A 22,225-nucleotide genomic window follows, 5' to 3' on the forward strand; every position below is an offset into this window, starting at 1 on the left:
CGTGCTCGGGGTGGGGGGGGGGGAGATGGCCATGATCTTTGTTGTTCTTTGTCACTTTGCTTCAAATTTTTCTGATTAAAAAAATAGTTACAGAATGGATTAACCATTAATCTTATGGGGAAATTTGACTTGGCTCATGATCAATTAGGGTCACAACCAGAGTCCTGGAATGGATTAAGTTCGTGAGCCAAGGTACCATTGTATCTCCTTTTTGGGGATTGGAATGTAATTTGAACATTTCCAGTCTGTGGGCTATTATTTGCTTTCCATATTTATTAGCATATACATGTAATGTTTTGGACTGATTCAATTTCCAAAGGTTGGAATAATTCTATAGGTACTCCAGATAGTTTATTACTTGCAAGTGCATTCATCTCACTTTCTAATATTCCAGGTTCTTCCTCATAGGATTCTTCTATGAAGGAGTCTGTCATGCTTTCATCTCTTCTGGATATTTCTTCCATATATCCACATATTGTTTCTACCTTCCAGCTTCCTAATCTAAGTTTGAATTTCCCTTTGATTTCTTGGATTTTCTGGAAGAGGCCTCTTATTCTTCCTCCTTTATTGTTCTCTTTTTCTTTGCCCTGGTCATTATAATAGGTTTTTGTGTGTGTGTGTGTGTGTCTCTATGTGATAGTTGCTAAAAAGTTGCATTCAGGATTCTCAGCTTGTTTTTGTCATTGTTTGCTTTTGCTTCTTGCCTGTTCTTGGCAATTGTGAGTGCTTCGCCTATCATCCATCTAGGCTTTCTTTTTGCTAGAGGATTGTCTTTGCATTCTTCCCAAATAATCTCTCTAGTTTCAGTATAAGTGTTTCTAGCTTGCAGTCAGTTGAATTCAGTAATGCAAATCTGTTCTCAGGGATGTTACAGAAGTTGTATTTGGGCACTATGCTTCTATTAGTGATCTTTTTCAGCTTTACTCTAATTTTTGATATTAAAAGTTCATGGTCACTCCTGTAATATGCTCCTAGTATTGTTTTGGCAGCAAGAATATAGCCTCTCCATTTTCTACCTCCGTTTGTTTGTTTGTTTGTTTACCATCCATCAGCCAAAAACGGTTTCCTGGAGAGTTTACAGCACTGAAATGTATACCAACAATCAATAACATTTAAAATCACATAAATAATACCTCAGATAAAAACATTATATCCACAGTATCTCCACTACAAACCTAACAAACTCACAACAAACCCAGGAAATGCTAGCAACCGCAACCAGATCGTTCCAGAGGCATAGCAGCAATACCAAACAAAATATAAAAGCGTAAGATAAAATGCATCCATAAATATGGATAAAATTGTAACTATTAAAATATTGGGTAAATACCCAGTTAAACATTTAGCTCTGAAAGGAATAAAGAGTGAGCACCAGATCCACCTCTTTGGGGAGCTGGTTCTTTGTAATGGAGACAATTTCGTAGTCTGTTTGATCACTATATTGAGCAACAAGTGATACCCATGTCTATAGCCATCTAATTGGTTGCTTGTAGTATGTATTTGCAAAAAAAAAGATGGCTGGCTTCAGAGAATTCTAGATCATTGTGTTGCTTTGTATCATATCACAGGCCAAATTCTCCCACAACATTGGAACCTGCTTTGTTTCCTACTTTCGCATCCCAGTTTTTGGTGTGTTATCAACTTTATCTTACACACTTGATTTTTTTTTATTTGAAATCAAAGTTTTTGATCTCTTCAGCATCTGTTGTTGAAGCACAGACTTCAATGATGATTATGTGGAGAGATTCAATGTGGTGTGATGGTTAAGAGTGCAGGACTGGGGCTCAGGAGATCTGGGTTATAGTACCCATGTAGTGCTAACTGGGTGGCTTTGGGCAAGTCACAGAGTCTCAGCTCAACCTACCTCACAGGACTGCTGCTGTCAGGTTAAGATTGAGAGGAGGAGAATTATGTACGCTGCATTTACTTCCTTGCAAAGAAAAAAGGTGGACTAGAAATATAATAAATAAATGTTGCTACGTTTTCCAAGAATTCTGATCAATATGACTTAGCATAGGCATTGAAGAGCTATGATGCAATGTCCTGCCATGGTATTAGAAACACTCCATTTCTTCTGAGTTTGTTATTTCTGCAGTAAAACATTGTTTGTATGTCTGAAAATGTCCCATTCCAGACCACTTTAGTTAACTCACACCAAGCACTATGATGTTTAAGTTCCATTTCTTGATTTACTGTTTCTAGTTTGCCTTGATTCATATTTCTCATGCTCCATATTCCAGTTGCATGTGTTGCGTGGCACTGGACTTATTTCATTTCTGTGCATGTCTGCCACTAGACTTCCTTTAAGCTTTGATCTAGTTGTATCCTTAACAATAACAGTATTTGGTGTTCCCCAGTAGCCAGTTAAGTGTTTTCCAATGTGGAAATCTCATCTTCTGGTGCTATCTCTTCTTTCATTTTGGATAGTTTCATAATAGGCTTTTCAAGGTAAGAAATATTTAGAAGTTGTCTGTGAAAGATCTTTGGCCAGTGTCGCCTTCAGCTACCGCTGCTGTCCAGTAGCTGCCCTTCAGGAGTTTCTTTGCCCCCATCATCTTTAGAGAGATCCATTCTCTTCTGCTGATGTGACTGTTATTCCTGAAGAGGGTGGATGCATCTTAATCTGGTTTTTCCACTTTGACCATTCTGCCTTTGGGTGACCCTACTAGCAAACAAGCCTAGTGACACATGCATTGGTTACTTCCTGGTTGGATTTCTGTAACACTCTCTTCGTGGGGCTGCCCTTAAAGACAGTCCAGATACTTCAGACGGTGCAAAACAGAGAGCCAGGTTGCTGACGGAGACTGGGCGTTACTAACATATAACCCCAGTCCTCTACCAGCTTCACTGGCTTCCCATCGAAGTCTGGGCTCAATTCAAGGTGCTGGTTATTACCTATAAAGCCCTTAATGGCTTGGGACCTGGATATCTAAAGGAACGCCTTTTTCTGTATTTGCCCTCCTGCCCCCTGAGATCGGCAACAGAGGCCCTCCTCCGGGAACCCTCTTTAGGACATTAGGAGGCAAAGTACCCGGACGAGGGCTTTCTCTGCGGTGGCGCCCCACCTATGGAATGCGCTCCCCAGAGAGGTCTGCCTGGCGCCGAAAAACAAATAACTAAGACCTTTTTATTTCAACAATATTTTAATAACTTTTAACATCAGCTATATAGGTTTTAATCTGCAGCCAGGGTGAATCTGGATTTTATTTGTATTATGTTTTACTTTATTTTTCTTATTTATGTAAGCCGTCCTGAGGCTATGCGAAAGGACGGCATACAAATACTCTAGATAGATAGATAGATAGATAGATAGATAGATAGATAGTGAGAGAGCTTGGCCTCCTAGTAGCATTCCTCTCAACTTCTTAACACTTTCAAACTCCCTCACCATCTAAGGGTGGGAGTACATTTATATTAGAAGAAAAACAATGTTTAAAATGTAACTTCTTTGCTATTCTTTCCTTTTGTCTCTGTCTAATCCTTCCAAAAGTGGTAATTATTTGCAACATTTATTATGGCAAAAATTAGAAAGGGATAAATCTACTAGGTAGTACAGGTATTTTATGTTTTTCAGGATATATAAGCTGTTCAGTTTAAATTACATATAAATTTCATGCTTCTGAAATCCATCTTCCCAATTTTAATACAGTGTTGAAAATAAGGCTGCTGGAATTGGTAGTCATTCCCTACTTCACTCACCTTTCCTATGCCCCCCTCCTCTTTTTAGGATCCCAGGAAATTTGGAAGAACAGAAAACAGCATCATTTAAGGATACTGCAGCAATATGCAGTTGATCAGCATTCTTTTGTTACTCACTAGATGTCTAGGCCAGGTGAGATATTCTAACTCCCCTTCCCTTTGCCTTAAGTCAGATGACCTTTCCATCACTCCTGATAATTAATGCTAAGAAAAATCTCAGCTAAATGTGAAGAGCCTTTTACACAGCATGCTCAATTCATTAAATGTAAAAAGTGGCAAGGGAAATATGCAACAGAAGATGCAGGTAGATAAACATTGACATTTAAGCAACACTTCTGTGGACTTTAAAAGTTCTGTAACCTTTTAGTAGCAGTAAACTAAAAGTTATCTCCAATACTACTGCAAATAATACTGTGACTAAGATACAGAACTGTAATATTGCAGATACTATGGGGGAAAGCAGATTAATGTACAAGGATTACTATGGCAACAACTTGTTCTTTGGACTCATCTGCTACAAATAAAATGTAAAGTCTTGGAATTCACTATGGAATGAACTGCTGGCTAAAGCTAAAATGTTCCTGACAGATGATTATTGTTTCCACACAAAACACTCCAAGACAGGAGGCTCAATAGTTTCTTTTGTCACATTGCACTATTCTTAAAGGTTTTCTGGTATTTTCCCCAAATTTTTCTTACACTTTAAAGGTATTGCTTTTGTCTTAGCCAATAATAAGCAACATGGGAAAACAGTTGCTTCCATTTATTTAAAGGCAACTTTTAAGACTGGTGTCCCAAACACACTGCCCAAGGGACTGCCAAAGGTGCTCAAAAAGCTTTCTACACCCCTGTCCCCTTCAAACAGATACATTAACTAAAAACCTTGGGAAATGTCAGGATAGTCTTCCTTCTTTCCCTTCTAGCCTCTGGTTTCACTCCTCTCTCCTCTACCTGTTTGCTTTGCCATGTCCCCCTCACAGCATCTAGCTTCACAATTTCTCTCCCTCCCTTCTTTAGATCACTTTTGACTAATCAGGCCCTCCTTGCAACCATTAGATAACTAGACACAACTTTTGTGGGTCCCATTTTGTTCTGGTTTACACAGCAGTTTCTAAAATTCCCAGAGTGCCTACAGTTCAAAAAGGTTGGGGACTCTTCTTTAAAGTACTGAAGACTGTTATCACAGTCTTCCCACCTGGGCTTTTGTTTAGTACCATTTAGTAAAAAACAAAAAACAAAAACCCCTCATTGCAGTTACAAATCTTCCAGCACTATTTACTTCTTTCCCCTGAGTTTGTGGTCCAGTGCTACAAATCACGGTTGCAGTAACAAATATTTAGAAAGTGATCCAGGAATTAACATTGCACAATCACAGAAGTTATTACAAATTACATTATGAGCTGACCCAGAATGCCATGTCATCATGAACTGTCAATGCTAGTCTGGCAAGTCACCATTCCCATAGGTATTACAGGTGCCAAGCCTCTTTCAAAATGGTATTACACAAAGCAGAGCAACTAACTGGGATGGGAGGGGCTATGAATGAGACTGGATTGGAGCTGGGGTACTCTTTCAGCTTAAAGTTACCTAAACAGCCAGGCAGGATTACATAGATACAATCTCTTTTCATTTAATAGGGGTGAATGCATTTTATACTGTTTTCATGTTTCTGATTTCATTTACATTAAAGGAAACTGGATTATCAATTCATCATCTCAGCAGCTGTACTTGTTTGTTGGAATGAATCAAAGATGTGATCAGCAAAAACATCGTAATTGTATTCTGCATAAACCAGCTTTATCCTCTGCTGTTGAAACTGTTTTATAGTTTTCTGTTATCTGTTTTCTATTATCAGTATAGATCAGGGTTCTGGCTCTTCAAGGCTCCCCAAATGGCCTTCCCCTGGATCTACCCCTTTCTTCTGAGCAAACATTTGGTGGTTTCTGAATTTTTGTGTGCTCTCCTACCCCCATTCTCACAGCTAAAGTGTCAAGCTAAAAAATGCTGGTATGTATGGCTTCACCCCTTTTGCCTTCACACCCATCACTGCCTGGAAAGCCATCCCCAAGAGCTTCTTTGAAATTTAATTTAGTCTGAAAGAGGCTTGACACCAAGCCAATGCAGCAACTGTTAAGCTCTCTAGAATATAGTGGACAGTCTATGGCATAGATCCGAAAGGAACAGAAGATCACTGTGTCACTGCTACAGAAAAGCAGGTAGGTCTGTGGGAATTTCCATTTCAGGCACCCAGGCATGAAAACTGGCTTGCCTCTTCTGTGCTATGCTGCACTGCAGCCTGCACCCAGTTCAATGCTAGAAGGAAAAGCACCTCAAAGTGTTTGCATTACTCTAGTGCACACTAGAGCAATGCTTATTTATTTATTTATTTATTTATTTATTTATTTATTTATTTATTTATTTATTAAAACATTTTTATCCCATATCCTGTAGCACACCTTCTAAAAAATGTCAGCAACTCCTACTCTACAGTAGCAAGCTGCAAAGAACAGTGCACAGGTATAACAATCTATACCAGGGAAAGGATCAATGAATACTCCTCTGTCCAGCACACTGGGAAACCATTCACAGAGTTATTCTGACTTCTGACTTCTGATGGTTCCTTGAGGGAGGTCTGCCTTCTTTATCTAACCCCTGAGCTGCCTACAGTGCCACTGGTAAAGGGAATGGGAAGGAGTAAAGTGAGAAGGAATGTATCCCTTTCTCTTTGACTCTTGATTTACCACTGTAATTTGTAGACCACACACTATAAAGAAGAAAATGCATGGAAATATAACAGCATATACATATGATAGCACTGTTCCCACACCAACATGGAACTCTCCTGGAGGTTTACTGACACTAGAGGGTGGGGCATCAGGGAAGCAGCTCTCCAATGTCCTGGGATGTATTGAATGAGTTGAGAGTCCCAATATTTATCATTTTGTAGTCATCACTGGACCATTTTTACTTGCATATTCTTCCCTAGCTTCAAACACTATAGAAACACATGTAATTATATAACCTGTTCTCATTTATTAGAGAGAAACCAAAGGCGCAGTAACTCACCCTGGAAAATGCTTCACAGCAGCAACTCTCCCTGGGGTATGACAGACACTGGTTACTAAATGGAGACCTGGAGACCCAGTGTGGTGTAGCAGTTAAGTGCAGAACTGGGACTTAGGCAACCTGAGTTCTTGTTCCTACTCAGCCATGGAGCCAACTAGGTGATTTTGGCCAGTCACAGCCTCTCAGCCCAACCTACCACACTGGGTTGTTGTTGTGGGGATAAGACTGAGAGGAGGAGAATTATGCAAGCCTTGAAGTAAGTATTATGTAAGTTCCTTGAAAAGGAAAAGGCAGGGTATAAATGAATAAATAAATACTTGCTTGGCTATGATCACTTGGACTTTAGCAAGCTAGACACTGGTTTTGGGGTAGGGGGTTGTCCTCTGTTAGTGGTTTCATTACTGCTCTTTTAATTTTTCAGTTTTTATACATTGTTCTTACACTGAAACAGAGTGAGTCAGAAGGGGCCTCCTGGGCCATCTAGTCTGACCCCTGGATCCAGCCAGCTCCACTCATGACATGCCTACCATATGCATGTCCAGCCTATCCTTAAACACCCTCACCAAGGGGGCTTCAGTCACCTCCCATGGAAGCCCATTGCAACTTAGGTTTCTGTATCAGTCAGCTTAGACAATTTATGTTTTTAAAAGCCAAGGTGGGGTATTAATATTTCAGTAAACAAGAAACAAATCATGGGGTTTCATCTGTATCATGAAGATGATAATATTGGCAAAATTTTTAAAACAATTCTATGGACGCAGGTGGCACAGTGGGTTAAATCGGTGAGCCACTGGGCTTGTAGAATGACAGGTCAGCAGTTCGAATCCACATGACAGGGTGAGCTCTCATTGCTCTGTCCCAGCTCCTGCCAACCTTGCAGTTTGAAAGCATGCAAATGCGAGTAGGTAAATAGGTACCACTTCAGGGCAAGAATAGCAGTGTTCTGTGTGCTTCGGTGTTTGGTCATGCCAGCCGCATGACCACCAAAACTCTGCAGACAAATGCTGGCTCCCTTGGCTAAGAAACAGAGATGAGCATCATCCCATAGAGTTGGACATGACTGGTAAACCTTTACCTTTTACCTATGGACATAACTTTTGTTAAAGTACAATCTTATACATGTCTACTCAAGTAAGACACATTAAATTCAAAATTCCAGTCTTAAACTTATGTTTGGGCAAGCACAGTTTTGCCTCCTATTTAAAACCGTGTTCTCTCCCAAAGGAAGTGCCATTTCTATCCCACCAGCCTTTTCATATCTCTACCAATCAGGGACTGAGCCATCTGCCAGGTCACAAAATGAGAACACAAACGACTTAATGAATCATGGGAATGATCAATATGGTACATTCAGTGACACATAATTTCCTGTTCTGAAGATCTAAAACAAAATAAAATGAAGAAGTAATTCACAGTAATCCCTCTCAACATTTCCTCATCTTTAGATAATCATGATAAAGGAAGCAGTAGTCTTACCATATTTGAGATGTAAGTGCTATGCTTTCCTGCAATAAAGTAAGGGCTTTGGGGATAATATAAGTCTTCCCAGTTACTGAGGGTCAGTTGAGAGGTATCAACACAAGAGAACAGTAAGAATGGTTAAAATGACTGAGCTGTGTGTTAAAGGTGCAGACCTCCCTTTTATATATTAAAATTACTATACTGTAATAGCATAGCAATGTTCCTGAAAATGTACAAATTCTCCTGTTCTCTAAGATACCAAAGGTTAACACCATGCCTGCCTGCCCCTCTCTCTCTCTCTCTCTCTCTCTCTCTCTCTCTCTCTCTCTCTCTCTCTTTCTTTCTTTCTTTCTTTCTTTCTTTCTTGAAAGGAATTGTTTTCTTTAAAAAAGTATATACCCTGAAAATAGACTTTCATGATAAAAAGCACTACTAGGCTACTTTCTTTAGGGGGACTGAGATTATTCTATTTAAGCACTGATAACTCAGACAATCTCCGTAGTTAATATATTGTAACAGAACTAACATTATTTAAAAATGACATTCCCCCAATTATGATACTCTATTATTAATAAAAATAAAGATTTCAGATTTTAAAGCTTCAAGTCTATACCTCAAATAGTAATTTAATAATGTGTGATATATGATGCTCCTAAAGTTTAAAAAAAAAAACCTGTGACAGGAAGGAGAAGAGAAATCCCAGAACAGACATCTAAGGGTTTGGTTTGCAAAGTTTAATTCCACATTGAACTTTTTTTTTTTTTTTTTTTTTTGGCCAATACAGGCTGCTGCAGCCACAACTCACAACAGGGTTGCTACACCTTTGACTTGCAAGACTGATCATCCATGAAATACAAGAAACAGGGATGGAGGAAGAAATAATCAAGGGTGAAGAAGAAAGAGACAGTGAATATAGGGAGCAGTTTGTTCCCAGCACAGACACTGACATACAGGTAGGGTAAACACTGTACCTAGAGAGGCTGCCTTCAGCGGCCAGGCCTTGGGAGTCATCGAGGACATTAGGTTCACTGCAGGAGGGGCAGGGAGGTGAAGCATTTAGGGAAGAAAATATGTTTAAAGCATGCAATTGTCCCTGTGTTCAAAAAGACACAGATGTCTGTTTCTTTTCAGATGTCTGTTTCTTTTAAGACAGTTAAAAAAAACCCATGCATCCAGTTTTTACTGAATTCCTCAATGAATATCATAGTTCAAAACAGCATTCCCTTCAACAGGAATGAGTAGAGATGCCCAGTGCTTTTCACATACTTTGAGCTCAGCCCTTTTAAACCTTACTTTACCTACCAGTTTTATTTCATTCAAGAATTACTATTTTCCCTACAAGTAACCAAAGAGCTTCCCACAGCTGTCTAAAGCACAACATGCCTCTGCATGTGAGGATCTGGGAATGGGGCACTATTCTAACACTGGAAGTTGAAAAGGACTATCTCCAGCCTCAGTCCCTGCCCAACCCAGCCATGCACAGTGAAGCATAATTAAAACAGCATTAGTGGCAGAAGCACTCTGAGATCCTTTTTCCTCCACTCGGTATGATGATGGGTCAGTCACCCATACAAATCCAACCTGGATTAGGAACAGTCCTCTTCCAGGGGGACTTCAGCATATCCAGTTCTCCAAACAAGGCTTCATTGCTGCCAGATTGTCCTTGTGCCCAAGTGTCCCAGGGCTGTCTTAACCAACAGGGAGTGTGGCCTGCAATTCCAAGCCATGACTTGTCGGGAAAGTCCTCCTTGGGACTCTGACCTCATCAGTGGGGGTGGGGAAACCTGCCCTTTTTCATTTCATATGACACTAGCATGTCAGAAATAGCCTAGCCAGCATGCTATACCTCTTTCACAAATTAAGCAACCATTTTTAAAAATTCATTAATCCACCAAATGGTTACAAGCTTGCAATTCTACTGCAATACATGTCACAGGTTACCAAGCAAATGTTATCATACTTTACAAGCACAAGTTAAGGCAAAATATTACTGGAAATATTAAAATTAGCATAATAACTGGATTTAATTTAGGCAAGTTTTTGAGGATATCTCTGTTGATTTTTCATGGTTTCTCTCTTTTATCATTATACTCATCAGTCAAGGATTGTTTCTGATGGCTGAACCAGAGAAAATGCAGGATATCTGTGCTTTTCTAAATGATATAATTTTCCCAATTAAAATAATCCTCTTCCCATGAAAAAAGCATATAAATTCTGTGTGTGTGTGGGTGTGAGTGAGAAGTGGTCCCCAAAGATAGGTATGTATTTCACATCATGAACTCAGCATGGTTGTATTAAGCTTCCATCTCATTTTGTCTCACCCTGCCTTGGTTTTTCACCCTGCATAGATATGTAAGAAAAGTTTGCCTAAGCATTGTGAAAACTAGATTAGACTTGCAGCAGGGGAGTACTTGAGGATCAGTGACACTGATTTTCCAATATTTGCCAAGTGATAATGAAATTTAAACATTGAGAAGTAAAGCATTTTTTAAAACCCAGAAGGTTAGGTTGTGGTCTAGTAGTAGATTTAAAATTGTACAGCCTTCATGCTTGCTCATGGTCTCTCTCTCTCGCACGCGCACATATACACCATGCCCATAGCTAAGTTTCCTTACTGTTAGGTATAGGACAGTTTGTGCTTACACATTCCTGCTGTCCAAAGCAGACTAGTAATTTTCAGGGAGAAATCTCATTTCACATTTTAAAGACATCTATATTTTCTCAAGTGCTACAGTGTTTAAAGATCTGTACAAATGTAGTACAAAAATAATTAACTCAAAATGCAGAGCAACTCAACTGTGAGACTACAGGTGTAGCTCAGCCATTCACAGATCCCTTATCCAAGCTAGTTGTGTATACACTTTTAATGTTGTCTTTACCAGTATCTTCAGTCTCAGATGGGATTCAGCAGAATGTTTTTGAATCTTTAGAATGTGCTATGGAAAGTGATATTAACAAGAACAACTATATCCAAATTGCCCTCTTGCTCACTTATGAGAGATACCGAAGAATACAGGAAAGGAAGTTTTTAATATGTAAGATTACTACAGTTACCATCACTGCAGAGATTAAATTATACCTTTGTAATTTCTGTTCTTGTGAGAAATGTCAGGAAATATGAAATAACTAATTTTGTTACCTTTGGCTGGGTAACATGCCAACCTCAGGCTGAGGTGCAGACATGCTGGAGAGATGGCTGGAGAATCGCCTCCTCCCAATGGCACCCATAAGGTACGCTTCCTGTTCACTTACCACACTGGGCATGCTCACTGAATCATCTGAAAGAAATTCAGAGCAGAGGACAACCTCATTCATATATTTAAACATTTCAAGTAAAGATAAGTCCCTTTCTTTATGCTCCTTTGTCTAAAATCATTTTGGCTCATAGTTTCATGGCTGCCCAAAACATGGTCAAACCTGTTTCATTAATGACATGGTTTCAAAAAATAAGCACCATAACCTTCAATTTGTGCTGAATTAGTTTGCTCCTGCTATTGATCATGTAAAAGTAAAATTAAAAAAAAAAACACAGTAATGTTTATAGGCTTAATTCTTACATTAGTAGTGGAGTTACAGCAGCTGTAACAACTTCACATAATTGGAAAAATGCTACAGTCACAGTAAAGTTATATACATATCAGAAAAGATGAAACCCATGATAAAAATTATTAAAATATTTTTGAACTATCTCAAACATTAAACGCATGCAAATAAAACATACAATGACAATCTACAATAATACAAGCATAATAGGATTTTGTTGAAGAATCTATGATAGTTTGATTACCTTTTCTGCCTGTATAATTTAAGTGGCTCTAAGTTTGACAGTCAATGAACCAAATGAAATATTTAAACACATGTCTGCTTTAGTGGCATACAAAGCAGAGGGCTGAGGTCCAATCTGATGAACAAAGGGGATATGTAGCTGAGCAAGACAACAGAACCCTCCCCAGTCCAGTGCCTTATTGCCCTGCAGCCTCCCCACCCCACCCCCAAGTGATGCCCTTGTAGCCAGGCTCATTTCCCGTATTCAAGCTCATTGGTGGAAAAAGTAACATCAAAAGCAGACTGCAGAGAAGGAAGGGAAGGCAGATTGCAGGGAAGGCTACAGCAGAGGGAGTAATGAGAAGCAAGATCAATCCATCAGCTTTGCTGAAAGAGGAAGCTCTTTGGGCTCCTCTCACTCATCAATGCTACCTGAAAGCAGCTATTGCCTTAGGCCTCAATAGAAGGCTGCAATCGGAGGAAAGATGGGAAACTGGACTACTTAGTTAACTCTGCTGAGATACCAGCTCCAGTCAATTCCTCTGTGTCAGGATTTGAAGCCTGGCCACTGCTCCCCTGGTGGCAAACAGCACAATTCACCGTGCAAATGCCTGTAGAACCAGGGGCACTCCTGTAGGAACTTGCAGGAATCAGAGCCTGACAATCATGTAGTAAAACCAGAAGCCCTAGAAGGTTCTATCAAAGCCTTCCCTGTGCTACTCAACTTTGCCACAGCAATGTGAGCATTCGTGCTTGACTATGTTATGCTCTGGTCCCGCTTCCAGTCTTGACTTCAGTCTGACTCCACCTATATATTCCTTGTCCTCCCTGACTTTGCCTTGTTCCTGACCCTGCGCTACCTTGCATGATGTTTCTGCACTGTGCGACATGTTTCTGCGCTCCTCTTTGACCTTTTTTCTGGACCTGTTGTGTTTGCTTGGTTCTGTCCCTGCTTGTCTCATTGGTAGTGATTTCAACCTGTACTTGCACTTGCCTTTGCCTCTGCCCGTCTAATATCTTGCAACCTCCATCCCTTTCCAACATGCTGGTCCCAGTGTTCCAGCATTAGCCACTGAATATCCACACCAGGGTACCAACATTCCTCCTTCTGAACCATTCCCATTTTAGCTAGTCACCATTAAAACCCCTGTGCAAGTTTTAAAACTGATGCATGATTTCCCTTTTGGCTCTTGCCTCTTGGCAGAGCAGCAGAGGCACAGGCTGGGAGAGAGGGCTGAGTGGCCAGGGGACCGGCAAAGGCAAGGCAGGAGCTGGGCAGAGGTGCAGAGGGCCAGGAGCAGCGGAGAGGGAGGGGGCGGGGCCAGAGAGGCTAGAGGGGCCAGGAGGGAGCAGAGGGGCGGGGCCACCGGCCTGAGGGGCTGATAATGCATAGTCCCTTGTCTGCATCCCTTAGCTGCAGCCCAGGCAGCCTGGGGATTCCCCTCCTTGGGGGGCCGAGGGTTTTGTTTTTCTTTTATTGCTTTGTTTTTGTTAGTTTGTTTTGGTTTGGTTTTTTGGTGCTGTGCTGTGCTGTGCTTTGCTTTCCTTTGTTTTTTCTCCAATTAAAATTTATGCTTGTGTGTGTGGGTTTTTGTCTGGGAGAACTGGGCGAGTGAGGGGTACTGCAGGACAGACAAGGCGGGGGACCAAGGTAAGGTCTCAAAGGAATCCAAATGGCAGACCAGGAGATGACCTTGGCAGGAGTCACGGGTGTTGCTCTCCACTGCGACAGCCGCGGCATGTTCGCCCTTCTCCCCCAGGAGAGGCAGGGTTACACTTGCCCTCGGTGCAAGATGGGGAGGAGGTGAGGTGCCTGAGAGCTGAGAGAGCTCTCCAGGCCCCCCAGGAGCAACCCTCCTCTGGACAGAGGATTGAGGGAGACGCCACGGGAGGAGCAGCCAGGGAGACATGGAGGCATGTCACCCACAGGAGGAGGAGGCCAGCACGGCCTCCTCCTTCTCCTGGCACCAATCTGGAGCTGGGAAACAGGTTCTCTCTGCTTGGGGAGGCTGAGGCTGATGAGGCCTTGGGGGATCAGCAGGAAAGGGCAGGAGAGGCGAGGGCCAGGGCACGACCGCCCACCACCACCGGGAAGACATGGTGGCAGGTGATTGTTGTTTGGGACTCCCTGCTGAGGGACACTGAGGCGGTGGTGTGCCACCCCAACCTGGAGACGAGGGAGATTTGCTGCCTGCCAGGCCCATGCATCCAGCATGTGAAGGATAGAGTGGAGCATCTTGTTCGCTCCAGAGGTCACCAGCCAGTTCTGGTGATCCATGTGGGCACAAACAACACAGCCAGGCAGGTTGTGGATGGGATCACCAGGGACTTCGAGGCCTTGGGGAAGAAAGTCAGGGAGCTAAAGGCCCAAGTGGCCTTCTCGTCGATCTTACCGGTTCGGGGATTTGGGCCAGGCAGGGACAGGAGGGTCTCCGAGGTGAACAACTGGCTTAAGATGTGTTGCCAGAAGGAACACTTCAGGTTCCTTGACCATGGCACCCGGTTTCTTGCCAATGGGCTTCTGGCAAGGGACGGGTTGCACCTCACAAGGATGGGGAAAAGGTCCTTTGGAGATGCTCTAGTGAGCTTCATACAGAAGACTTTAAACTGAGCTGGGAGGGGAGGAGGTTCAGGCCCCCCAGAAACATGTCTGCACTGGACAAGTGTGAGGAGAGGATCGGGGGTCTGGGAGCAGGGTTTTTGAAGTATTGTAGGGACTGACAGGACTCCTACAGAAAGGGGTCAGGTACCAAGGAGGATGGGAGGAAGGAGGAGGCTGGGGACTCCAAGGAAAGGAGGCGGTGGGAAGGAGTTGAGGTGCATGTACACTAATGCTAGGAGCATGGGTAATAAGCAGGAAGAGCTTGAAGCTCTCCTGGGAATAGGGGGGTATGACCTGGTGGGAATCACAGAAACTTGGTGGGATGAAAGGCAAGATTGGAATGTGAACATAGAGGGGTATCATCTTTTTAGAAAGGACAGGAAGGGAAAGAGGGGTGGGGGCGTGGCTTTATACATCAGGGAAGGGATAGGATGCAGTGAGATAGAATGCAGCACAGATAGGGATTCGGCAGAGGCAGTCTGGGTGAAACTTAGGGGTTTTGACAGGGAAAGAGACCTGACAGTGGGGGTATGTTATCACCCTCCAGGTCAACTTGAGACCCTGGATGATGTCCTGACAGGCCAGATTCTAAGGATATTTCAGGGGAGAGACACAGTAATTATGGGAGATTTCAATCTCCCGGATATTAGTTGGGAGACTCACTCAGCGGTGACAGCCAGGTCACGTCGCTTCCTGAAAGCTATAGAGGGAAGGTTTTTCACACAGAGGGTCCAAGAGGCAACGGGGGGAAACATCCTTGACTTGTTCTTGACCAATAGAGAGGAGCTGATAGATGAAGTACAGATTAGGGGAGCTCTGGATGCAAGTGATCACTCCATCCTTTGCTTTGAGATCAGGGAACTGGGGACATACAGCAGGTCAAGCACTAGAAGCTGGGACTTCAAGAGGGCCAACTGAAGGCCAGGCTGGGGAAAGTCTCCTGGGATAGGTTACTGGAAGGTAAGCGAGTTGAGGAGGGGTGGATAGCACTCAAAAGGGAGGTTTGGAGGCGCAAGCCTTGACGATACCTCTAGTTAGTAAGGCAGGGAGGGGAAGGAGAGCACCACCATGGATGCAAAAGGAGGTAGTTAGAGGGATTAGACGAAAGAGGAACCTCCATAGGAAATGGGTACTGGGGCAAATAGACAAAAGGGTATACCAGGAGGAGGAGGCCCGTTGCAGAAGGATTCTTCACAAGGCTAAGGCTGATTACGAGCTGAGACTTGCCAAGAATATCAAGAGCAACAAAAAGGGCTTCTTTCAGCATGTAAATAGGAAGAGGAAGGGGAGACAAGTGGTGGGACCACTAAATAAGGAGGAAGGAGATCCAATGACTGATATGAGGGAACAGGCACAGATGCTAAATGACTATTTTGCCTCTGTGTTCTCCCCAAAGCAGGACAGGGGAGATCTGCATAGGAGATTAGATGAGGCCGGGGACTTAGGGACACAGATTAGAGTAAACCCCTTCGAAGTCGAGGGGCTCCTCAGGGCATTGGACGTTACAGAGGTGCCAGGCCCTGACGGGTTACACCCGAGAGTACTTAAAGAGTTGGCAGGGGTTCTCTCATGCCCGCTGGCCTCCATTTTTGAGGCCTCGTGGAGAATGGGTGAAGTTCTAGAGGACTGGAGGGTGGCATCAGTGGTCCCAATTTTCAAGAAGGGTAGTAGAAGGGACATGGGGTATTACAGATCAGTTAGCCTTACGTCCATTGTAGGAAAAACAATGGAAAGGCTCATAATAAAGAGAGATCTAGTGATGCTAGCTAGGGAAGGGAGGCTGACAGCCATACAACACGGCTTCTGCAAAAACAGGTCCTGCCAGACAAACCTTGTAGAATTCTACAACAAGGTTTCGAGATGGCTAGAAGGAGGGGATGCAGTGGATGTGGTATACCTGGATTTCAGCACGGCCTTTTCTAAAGTGCCCCATGATATCCTGGTTGAGAAACTAAGGAGCTTTGGGATACATCAAAGCACTGTCTGATAGATTAGGGCATGGTTGACTGACTGAAAACAGAGAGTAACCATTAGTGGGGAATCATTGAGATGGTGGCCAGTGACAAGCGGGGTCCCCTAGGGCTCTGTCCTGGGGCCAATCCTGTTTAATCTCTTCATCAATGACATGGAAGAAGGGGTGAACAGTCTCCTGATCAAATTTGCAGACGATACTAAAACTGGAGCAGTGGCCACAACTGAGGAGGAGGTACTCCAGATCCAAAAAGATCTGGACAGACTATGGAAGTGGGCAGGAGACAACAGGATGGCGTTCAATGTGGATAAGTGCAAGGTCTTGCTCTTGGGGCATAGGAATGGGTGTCATAAGTACAGGTTAGGGGACAAGTGGCTGGAGAGCAGCACTTGTGAAAGGGACCTCAGGGTGCTGGTTGACTGAAGGCTAAACATGAGTCAGTAGTGTGATGCAGTGATCAAGAGGGCGAATGTCACCCTTGGTTGCATTCTAGATTGAGAGAGCTATTACTACCGCTCTATATGATTCTGGTGTGCCCGCAATTGTGCTCAGTTTTGGGCCCCTCATTACAGGAAGGATATAGCCAGGTTAGAGTCAGTGCAGCGTAGGGCCACAAGGTTGGTGGCCAGTTTGCAGGGGATGCCATATGAGGCAAGACTGAGGGAGCTGGTTCTCTCCAGCCTGGAGAAGAGGAGACTAAGAGGGGATCTGTTGGCGACATACAGGTATGTGAGGGGATGTCACATGGAGGTGGGTAGAGACCTCTTCTCCCCTGCAGAGGAAGGCAGGACGTGCTCCAACGGAGCAAAGCTCAGGGAGCCAAGGTTCCATTTGGATGCCAGGAAGCACTTCGTGACAGTTAGGACCCTGAGGTGTGGAATGGGCTTCCACCAGAAGTTGTTGAGGCCCCATCGGTGAGGGTGTTCAAAGGTAGGCTGGACATGCCCATGGTGGGCATGTTGTGAGTGGAGCTGGCTGGAGTTGGGGGTCAGACTAGATGGCCCGGGAGGTCCCTTCTTACTCTGTTTCTATGTTTCTATGTTTCATCTTCCTACATCATCCCCTTTTGTGCTGTATTAACTAGATTTTAAACCTGTGGACAAGGACTGTCTTGTCCTTCCTGATTTTATGTAAGCTGTTCTAGGAGCCTTCATGGCTTTAGAATACTTCAAATATATAAATACATGTTAAATCAAAAGATAAGTAGGCCATAGGCAGGTGGCTACTCTGCCCATCTTCCTAGTACATTGCTTGCTCTTAAACTTGCATGCCCCCATCATTTCTACTCCCTGCCTTTTGCATGATTGAGACATATCTGAATTTAACCAGATAGATTGGCGACAATCAGACCTATGGTAATTAGCACATACTTTCTTCATCTTCTTCATCTGTCCGACTTAAAGTATCCTGGGAAGCCTGTTGGGAAGGCTCACTGTCCTGTTCCCAGACAGTTCCTGTGCCAGTGTTGGAGCGTGACATGGTCGCAAGGCTCAAGCGATAGGCAGAGGTGGAAGTGCCCACAGTGCTGATAGAAGTCTTTCCTTGGTAGGCTGAAGACAAAAGCAAAGATGACTTATCAAGAAACAATTGCTCTGTTTCGACCACAACCTTTAGAAAGAGCAAAAGGAGGAAAGGGACCATGGTTCATTGGTGGGTCACATTCTCTTTATACAGAAGATCTCAGACTGGATACATGGCAGCTTTTCTAGCTTGTACTGGAAAAACTTCTGCGTGTAGACCTGGAGAGCCAGTACTACCCCACCTCAGCAACATAGAGCTGGATGGACGAATGGCTGCACTAAGCATAGGCTGTTTCCAACATTTGTATGACTATACTGTTTCAAAGCATTATTATAAATTGAATCAGTAAGCACGTAAAGGGACACACCCTGCTGAAAAACAATCAGCACGGCTTCCTAACTTACTGGACTTCTTTGAGAGTGTCAATAAACACATAGGAGCAATTCAATAGACATTTTTTACTTGGATGTCCAAAAGGCTTCTGACAAAGTTCTTCACCAAAGGCAAACTGTACAGTCATGGAATTAAAGCTGGGGTCCTCTTATGGACTACTACCTGTCTTCTGTTCTTTAAAAGACAGCAAGTGTAAATAAATGGCAATTTCTCCAATCACCATTGGAAACCTGCAGGGTTCTGCATCGGGACCAATACTTTTCAACCTGTTCATAAATGATCTGGAATTAGGAGTATGTAGCAAAGTGGGCAACTTTGCTGATGACACTATTAGTGGGGTTAAAAAAGGGATTCTGAGGAGCTCCAAAGGGATCTCTCCAAGCTGGGAGAATGGGCATCAAAATGGCAAAGCAGTTCAATGTAAGCAAGTGTAAAGTGTAAATGTAGGGGCAAAAAAATCCCAACTTTAAAAGTATACACTGATCTGAGCAAGAAAGGGTTCTTGCAGTAGTAATGACAAGCTCAATCAAAATGTTGGTCTAATGTGCAGGTGCTGTAAGAAAGGCAAACTCCATGGTAGGCATAATTAGGAATGGGATAGAAAATAGAACTGTCAGTATCTCACCCCCACCCTCCCCACCACCTTCTACAAATCTTTGGTATGACCACACTTAGAATATTGTGTTCCATTCTGGTTGCTTTACCTGCATAAGGACATTATTCAGTTGGAAAAGAGAAAGGCAACAAAAAAGATCAGGCCTCAACTTCCCTGTGAGGAGCAGATATAGCAGGAGCTATATAGCAGGAGCTTGCTATATGAAGAAGTATTTCCTTTGCCAGGGGTGGCATGCCTGCATGTACTGATTGCTGAGGAGTTTGGACAGCTGGGAACCTTACACCCATCCTTCTTGGGCAATCCTGTGCAGAGCTGGTTTGCCATTGTGTGCACAGAGTGCTGGACTGACGAGACCTTTGGCCTGATTCAGCACAGTTTTTCTTATGTTCTTATGAATGATTCTCAACTATTAGCAATGTTGGTAAAGTGAGAAAATAATTTCCTTTAGAATGTACTTTTAATTGCAGAATTCTATGAATTACAACCTCTTCATGGATCACTGTCCTGTCATGGTGAAGGGGCTTGTGTAGCTCAATGAAGCTATGAACTATGCCATGCAGGGGCATCCAAGACGGACAGGTCATAGCAGAGAGCTCTGACAAAAGGTGATCCACTGGAGAAGGAAATGCCAACCCACTCCAGTATCCTTGCCATGAAAACCCCATGAAAAGCAAAAAGATATGACGCCAGAAGATGAGCCCCTCAGGTTGGAAAGTGTCCATGTGCTACTGGGGAAGAGCAGAGGGCTAGTACTAGTAGCGCCAGAAAGAATGAAGTAACTGGGTCAAAGCTGAAAGCACACACAGTTGTGGATGTATCTGGTGGTGAAATGAAAGTCCAATGCTGTAAAGATCTATACTCTATAGGAACATGGAATGTAAGATCTATGAATCAAGGCAAGCTGGACGTGGTCAAACAAGAGATGACAAGCCTAAACATCAACATTTTGGGAATCAGCGAACTAAAATGGACAGGAATGGGTGAACTTAATTCAGATGACCATTAGATAGACTACTACAGGCAAGAATCTCTCAGAAGAAATGGAGTAGCCTTCATAGTCAATAAAAGAGTAGGAAAAGCAGTACTGGGATACAGTCTCCAAAATGACAGAATGATCTCAGTTCGAATCCAAGACAAACCATTCAACATCACAGTAGTCGAAATCTATACCCCAACCACTGGTGCTGAAGAAGCTGAAGTTGACCGGTTCTATGAAGGCCTACAACACCTTCTAGAATTAACACCAAAAATGATGTCCTTATCATCATGGGAGAATGGAATGCTAAAGTAGGAAGCCAAAAGTTAACCGGATTAACAGGCAAGTTTGGCCTTGAAGTACAAAATGAAGCAGGGCACAGGCTGGTAGAATTTTATCAGGAGAATACGATGGTCATAGCAAACACACTTTTCCAACAACCCAAGAGACGACTGTACACATGGACATTACTAGATGGTCAACACAGAAATCAGATTGACTATGTGCACTGCAACCAAAGATGGAGAAGCTCTATACAGTCAGAAAAAACTAGACCAGGAGCTGACTGTGGCTCAAATCATGAGCTTCTTGTTGCAAAATTTAGGCTTAAATTGAAGAAAGTAGGGAAAAGCACTAGGCCATTCAGGTATGACCTAAATCATATCCCTGATGAATATACAGTAGAGGTGACAAATAGATGTAAGGAATTAGATCTGATAGACAGAGTGCTTAAAGAACGATGGACGGAGGTTTGCAACATTGTACAAGAGGTAGCAACTAAAACCATCCCAAAGAAAAAGAAATGCCAGAAAGCAAAATGGCTGTCTGAGGAAGCTTTACAAATAGCTGAGGAAAGAAGGGAAGCGAAAGGCAAGGGAGAAAGAGAAAGATACACCCAATTGAATGCAGAATTCTAGAGAATAGCTAGAAGAGATAAGAATGCCTTCTTAAATGAACAGTGCAAAAACATAGAAAACAATAGAATAGGGAGGACCAGAGATCTCCTCAAGAAAATTGAAGATATGAAGGGAACACTTCATGCAAAGATGGGCATGATAAAGGACCAAAATGGCAGGGACCTAACAGAGGCAGAAGAGATTAAGAAGAGGTGGCAAGATTAGTCAGAAGAACTATACAAGAAAGAGCTTAACGTCCCTGATAACCATGATGGGATGGTCACTGACCTCGAGCCACACATCCTGGAATGTGAAGTCAAATGGGCCTTAGGAAGTCTAAGCAACAACAGAGCTAGTGGAGGCAATGGTATTCCAGCTGAGCTTTTCAAAATCCTAAAAGACGATGCAGTTGAAGTGCTACACTCAGTATGCCAGCAAATTTGGAAAACTGGCATATTGGAAAAGGTCAGTTTACATTCCCATCCCAAAGAAGGACAATGCCAAAGAATGTTCAAACTACCGCACCATTGCACTCATTTCACGTGCTAGCAAAGTGATGTTCAAACTCCTACAAGCTAGGCTCCAGCAGTATGTGGACCGAGAACTACCAGAAGTACAGGCAGGGTTTCGAAGAGGCAGAGGAACTAGAGATCAAATTGCCAACATATGCTGGATCATGCAGAAAGCTAGGGAATTCCAGAAAAACATCTACTTCTGCTTCATTGACTATGCTAAAGCCTTTGATTGTGTGGATCACAACAAATTGTGACAAGTTCTTAATGAGATGGGAGTCCCAGACCATCTTATTTGTTTACTGAGAAACCTATATGCAGGTCAAGAAGCAACAGTGAGAACTGGACATGAACCACTGACTGGTTCAAAATGGAGAAAGTAGTTCAGCAAGGCTGTATATTAAGAGGTATTACTACCACTCTATATGACTCTGGTGCACCCACAACTGGAGTATTATGCTCAGTTTTGGGCCCCTCATTACAGAAAGGATATAGCCAGGTTAGAGTCAGTACATTGTAGGGCCACAAGGTTGGTGGCCGGTTTGCAGGGGACGGGGTATGAGGCAAGACTGAGGGAAATGGGTCTCTTCAGCCTGGAGGAGAGGAGACTCAGAGGGGATATGTTGGCAACATACAGTTATGTGAGGGGACATCACATGGAAATGGGTAGAGACCTGTTCTCCCCTGCAGAGGAGGGTAGGACGCGCTCCAACGGAGCAAAGCTCAGGGAGCCAAGGTTCCATTTA

The 22,225-nt window shown here is 43.1% G+C and overlaps 1 protein-coding gene and 1 long non-coding RNA gene across 4 annotated transcripts in view; one reads left to right on the top strand and one right to left on the bottom strand.

The window, feature by feature from the left end:
• LOC123024355 overlaps positions 1-22,225 on the top strand; it is a 54,820-nt gene that overhangs the window by 16,247 nt on the left and 16,348 nt on the right. For 2 of the 3 annotated variants that reach the window (XR_006414905.1, XR_006414904.1), the window contains 2 exons: positions 3,728-3,832; positions 9,011-9,179. This is a non-coding gene — a long non-coding RNA (uncharacterized LOC123024355). The remainder of the gene's footprint in view (positions 1-3,727; positions 3,833-9,010; positions 9,180-22,225) is intronic. The other variant, XR_006414903.1, reaches the window with a different exon arrangement.
• The window catches only part of UNC80 (unc-80 homolog, NALCN channel complex subunit), a 221,874-nt gene that overhangs the window by 10,996 nt on the left and 188,653 nt on the right, over positions 1-22,225 (bottom strand). Inside the window, 3 exon segments of the mRNA XM_044431977.1 lie at positions 9,198-9,254; positions 11,366-11,504; positions 17,936-18,115. Of these exon segments, the coding sequence (XP_044287912.1) occupies positions 9,198-9,254; positions 11,366-11,504; positions 17,936-18,115 (376 nt within the window).

The sequence above is a fragment of the Varanus komodoensis genome, unplaced genomic scaffold (assembly GCF_004798865.1).
Source record: "Varanus komodoensis strain SLA01 unplaced genomic scaffold, ASM479886v1 scaffold23, whole genome shotgun sequence".
Classification (NCBI taxonomy): domain Eukaryota; kingdom Metazoa; phylum Chordata; class Lepidosauria; order Squamata; family Varanidae; genus Varanus; species Varanus komodoensis.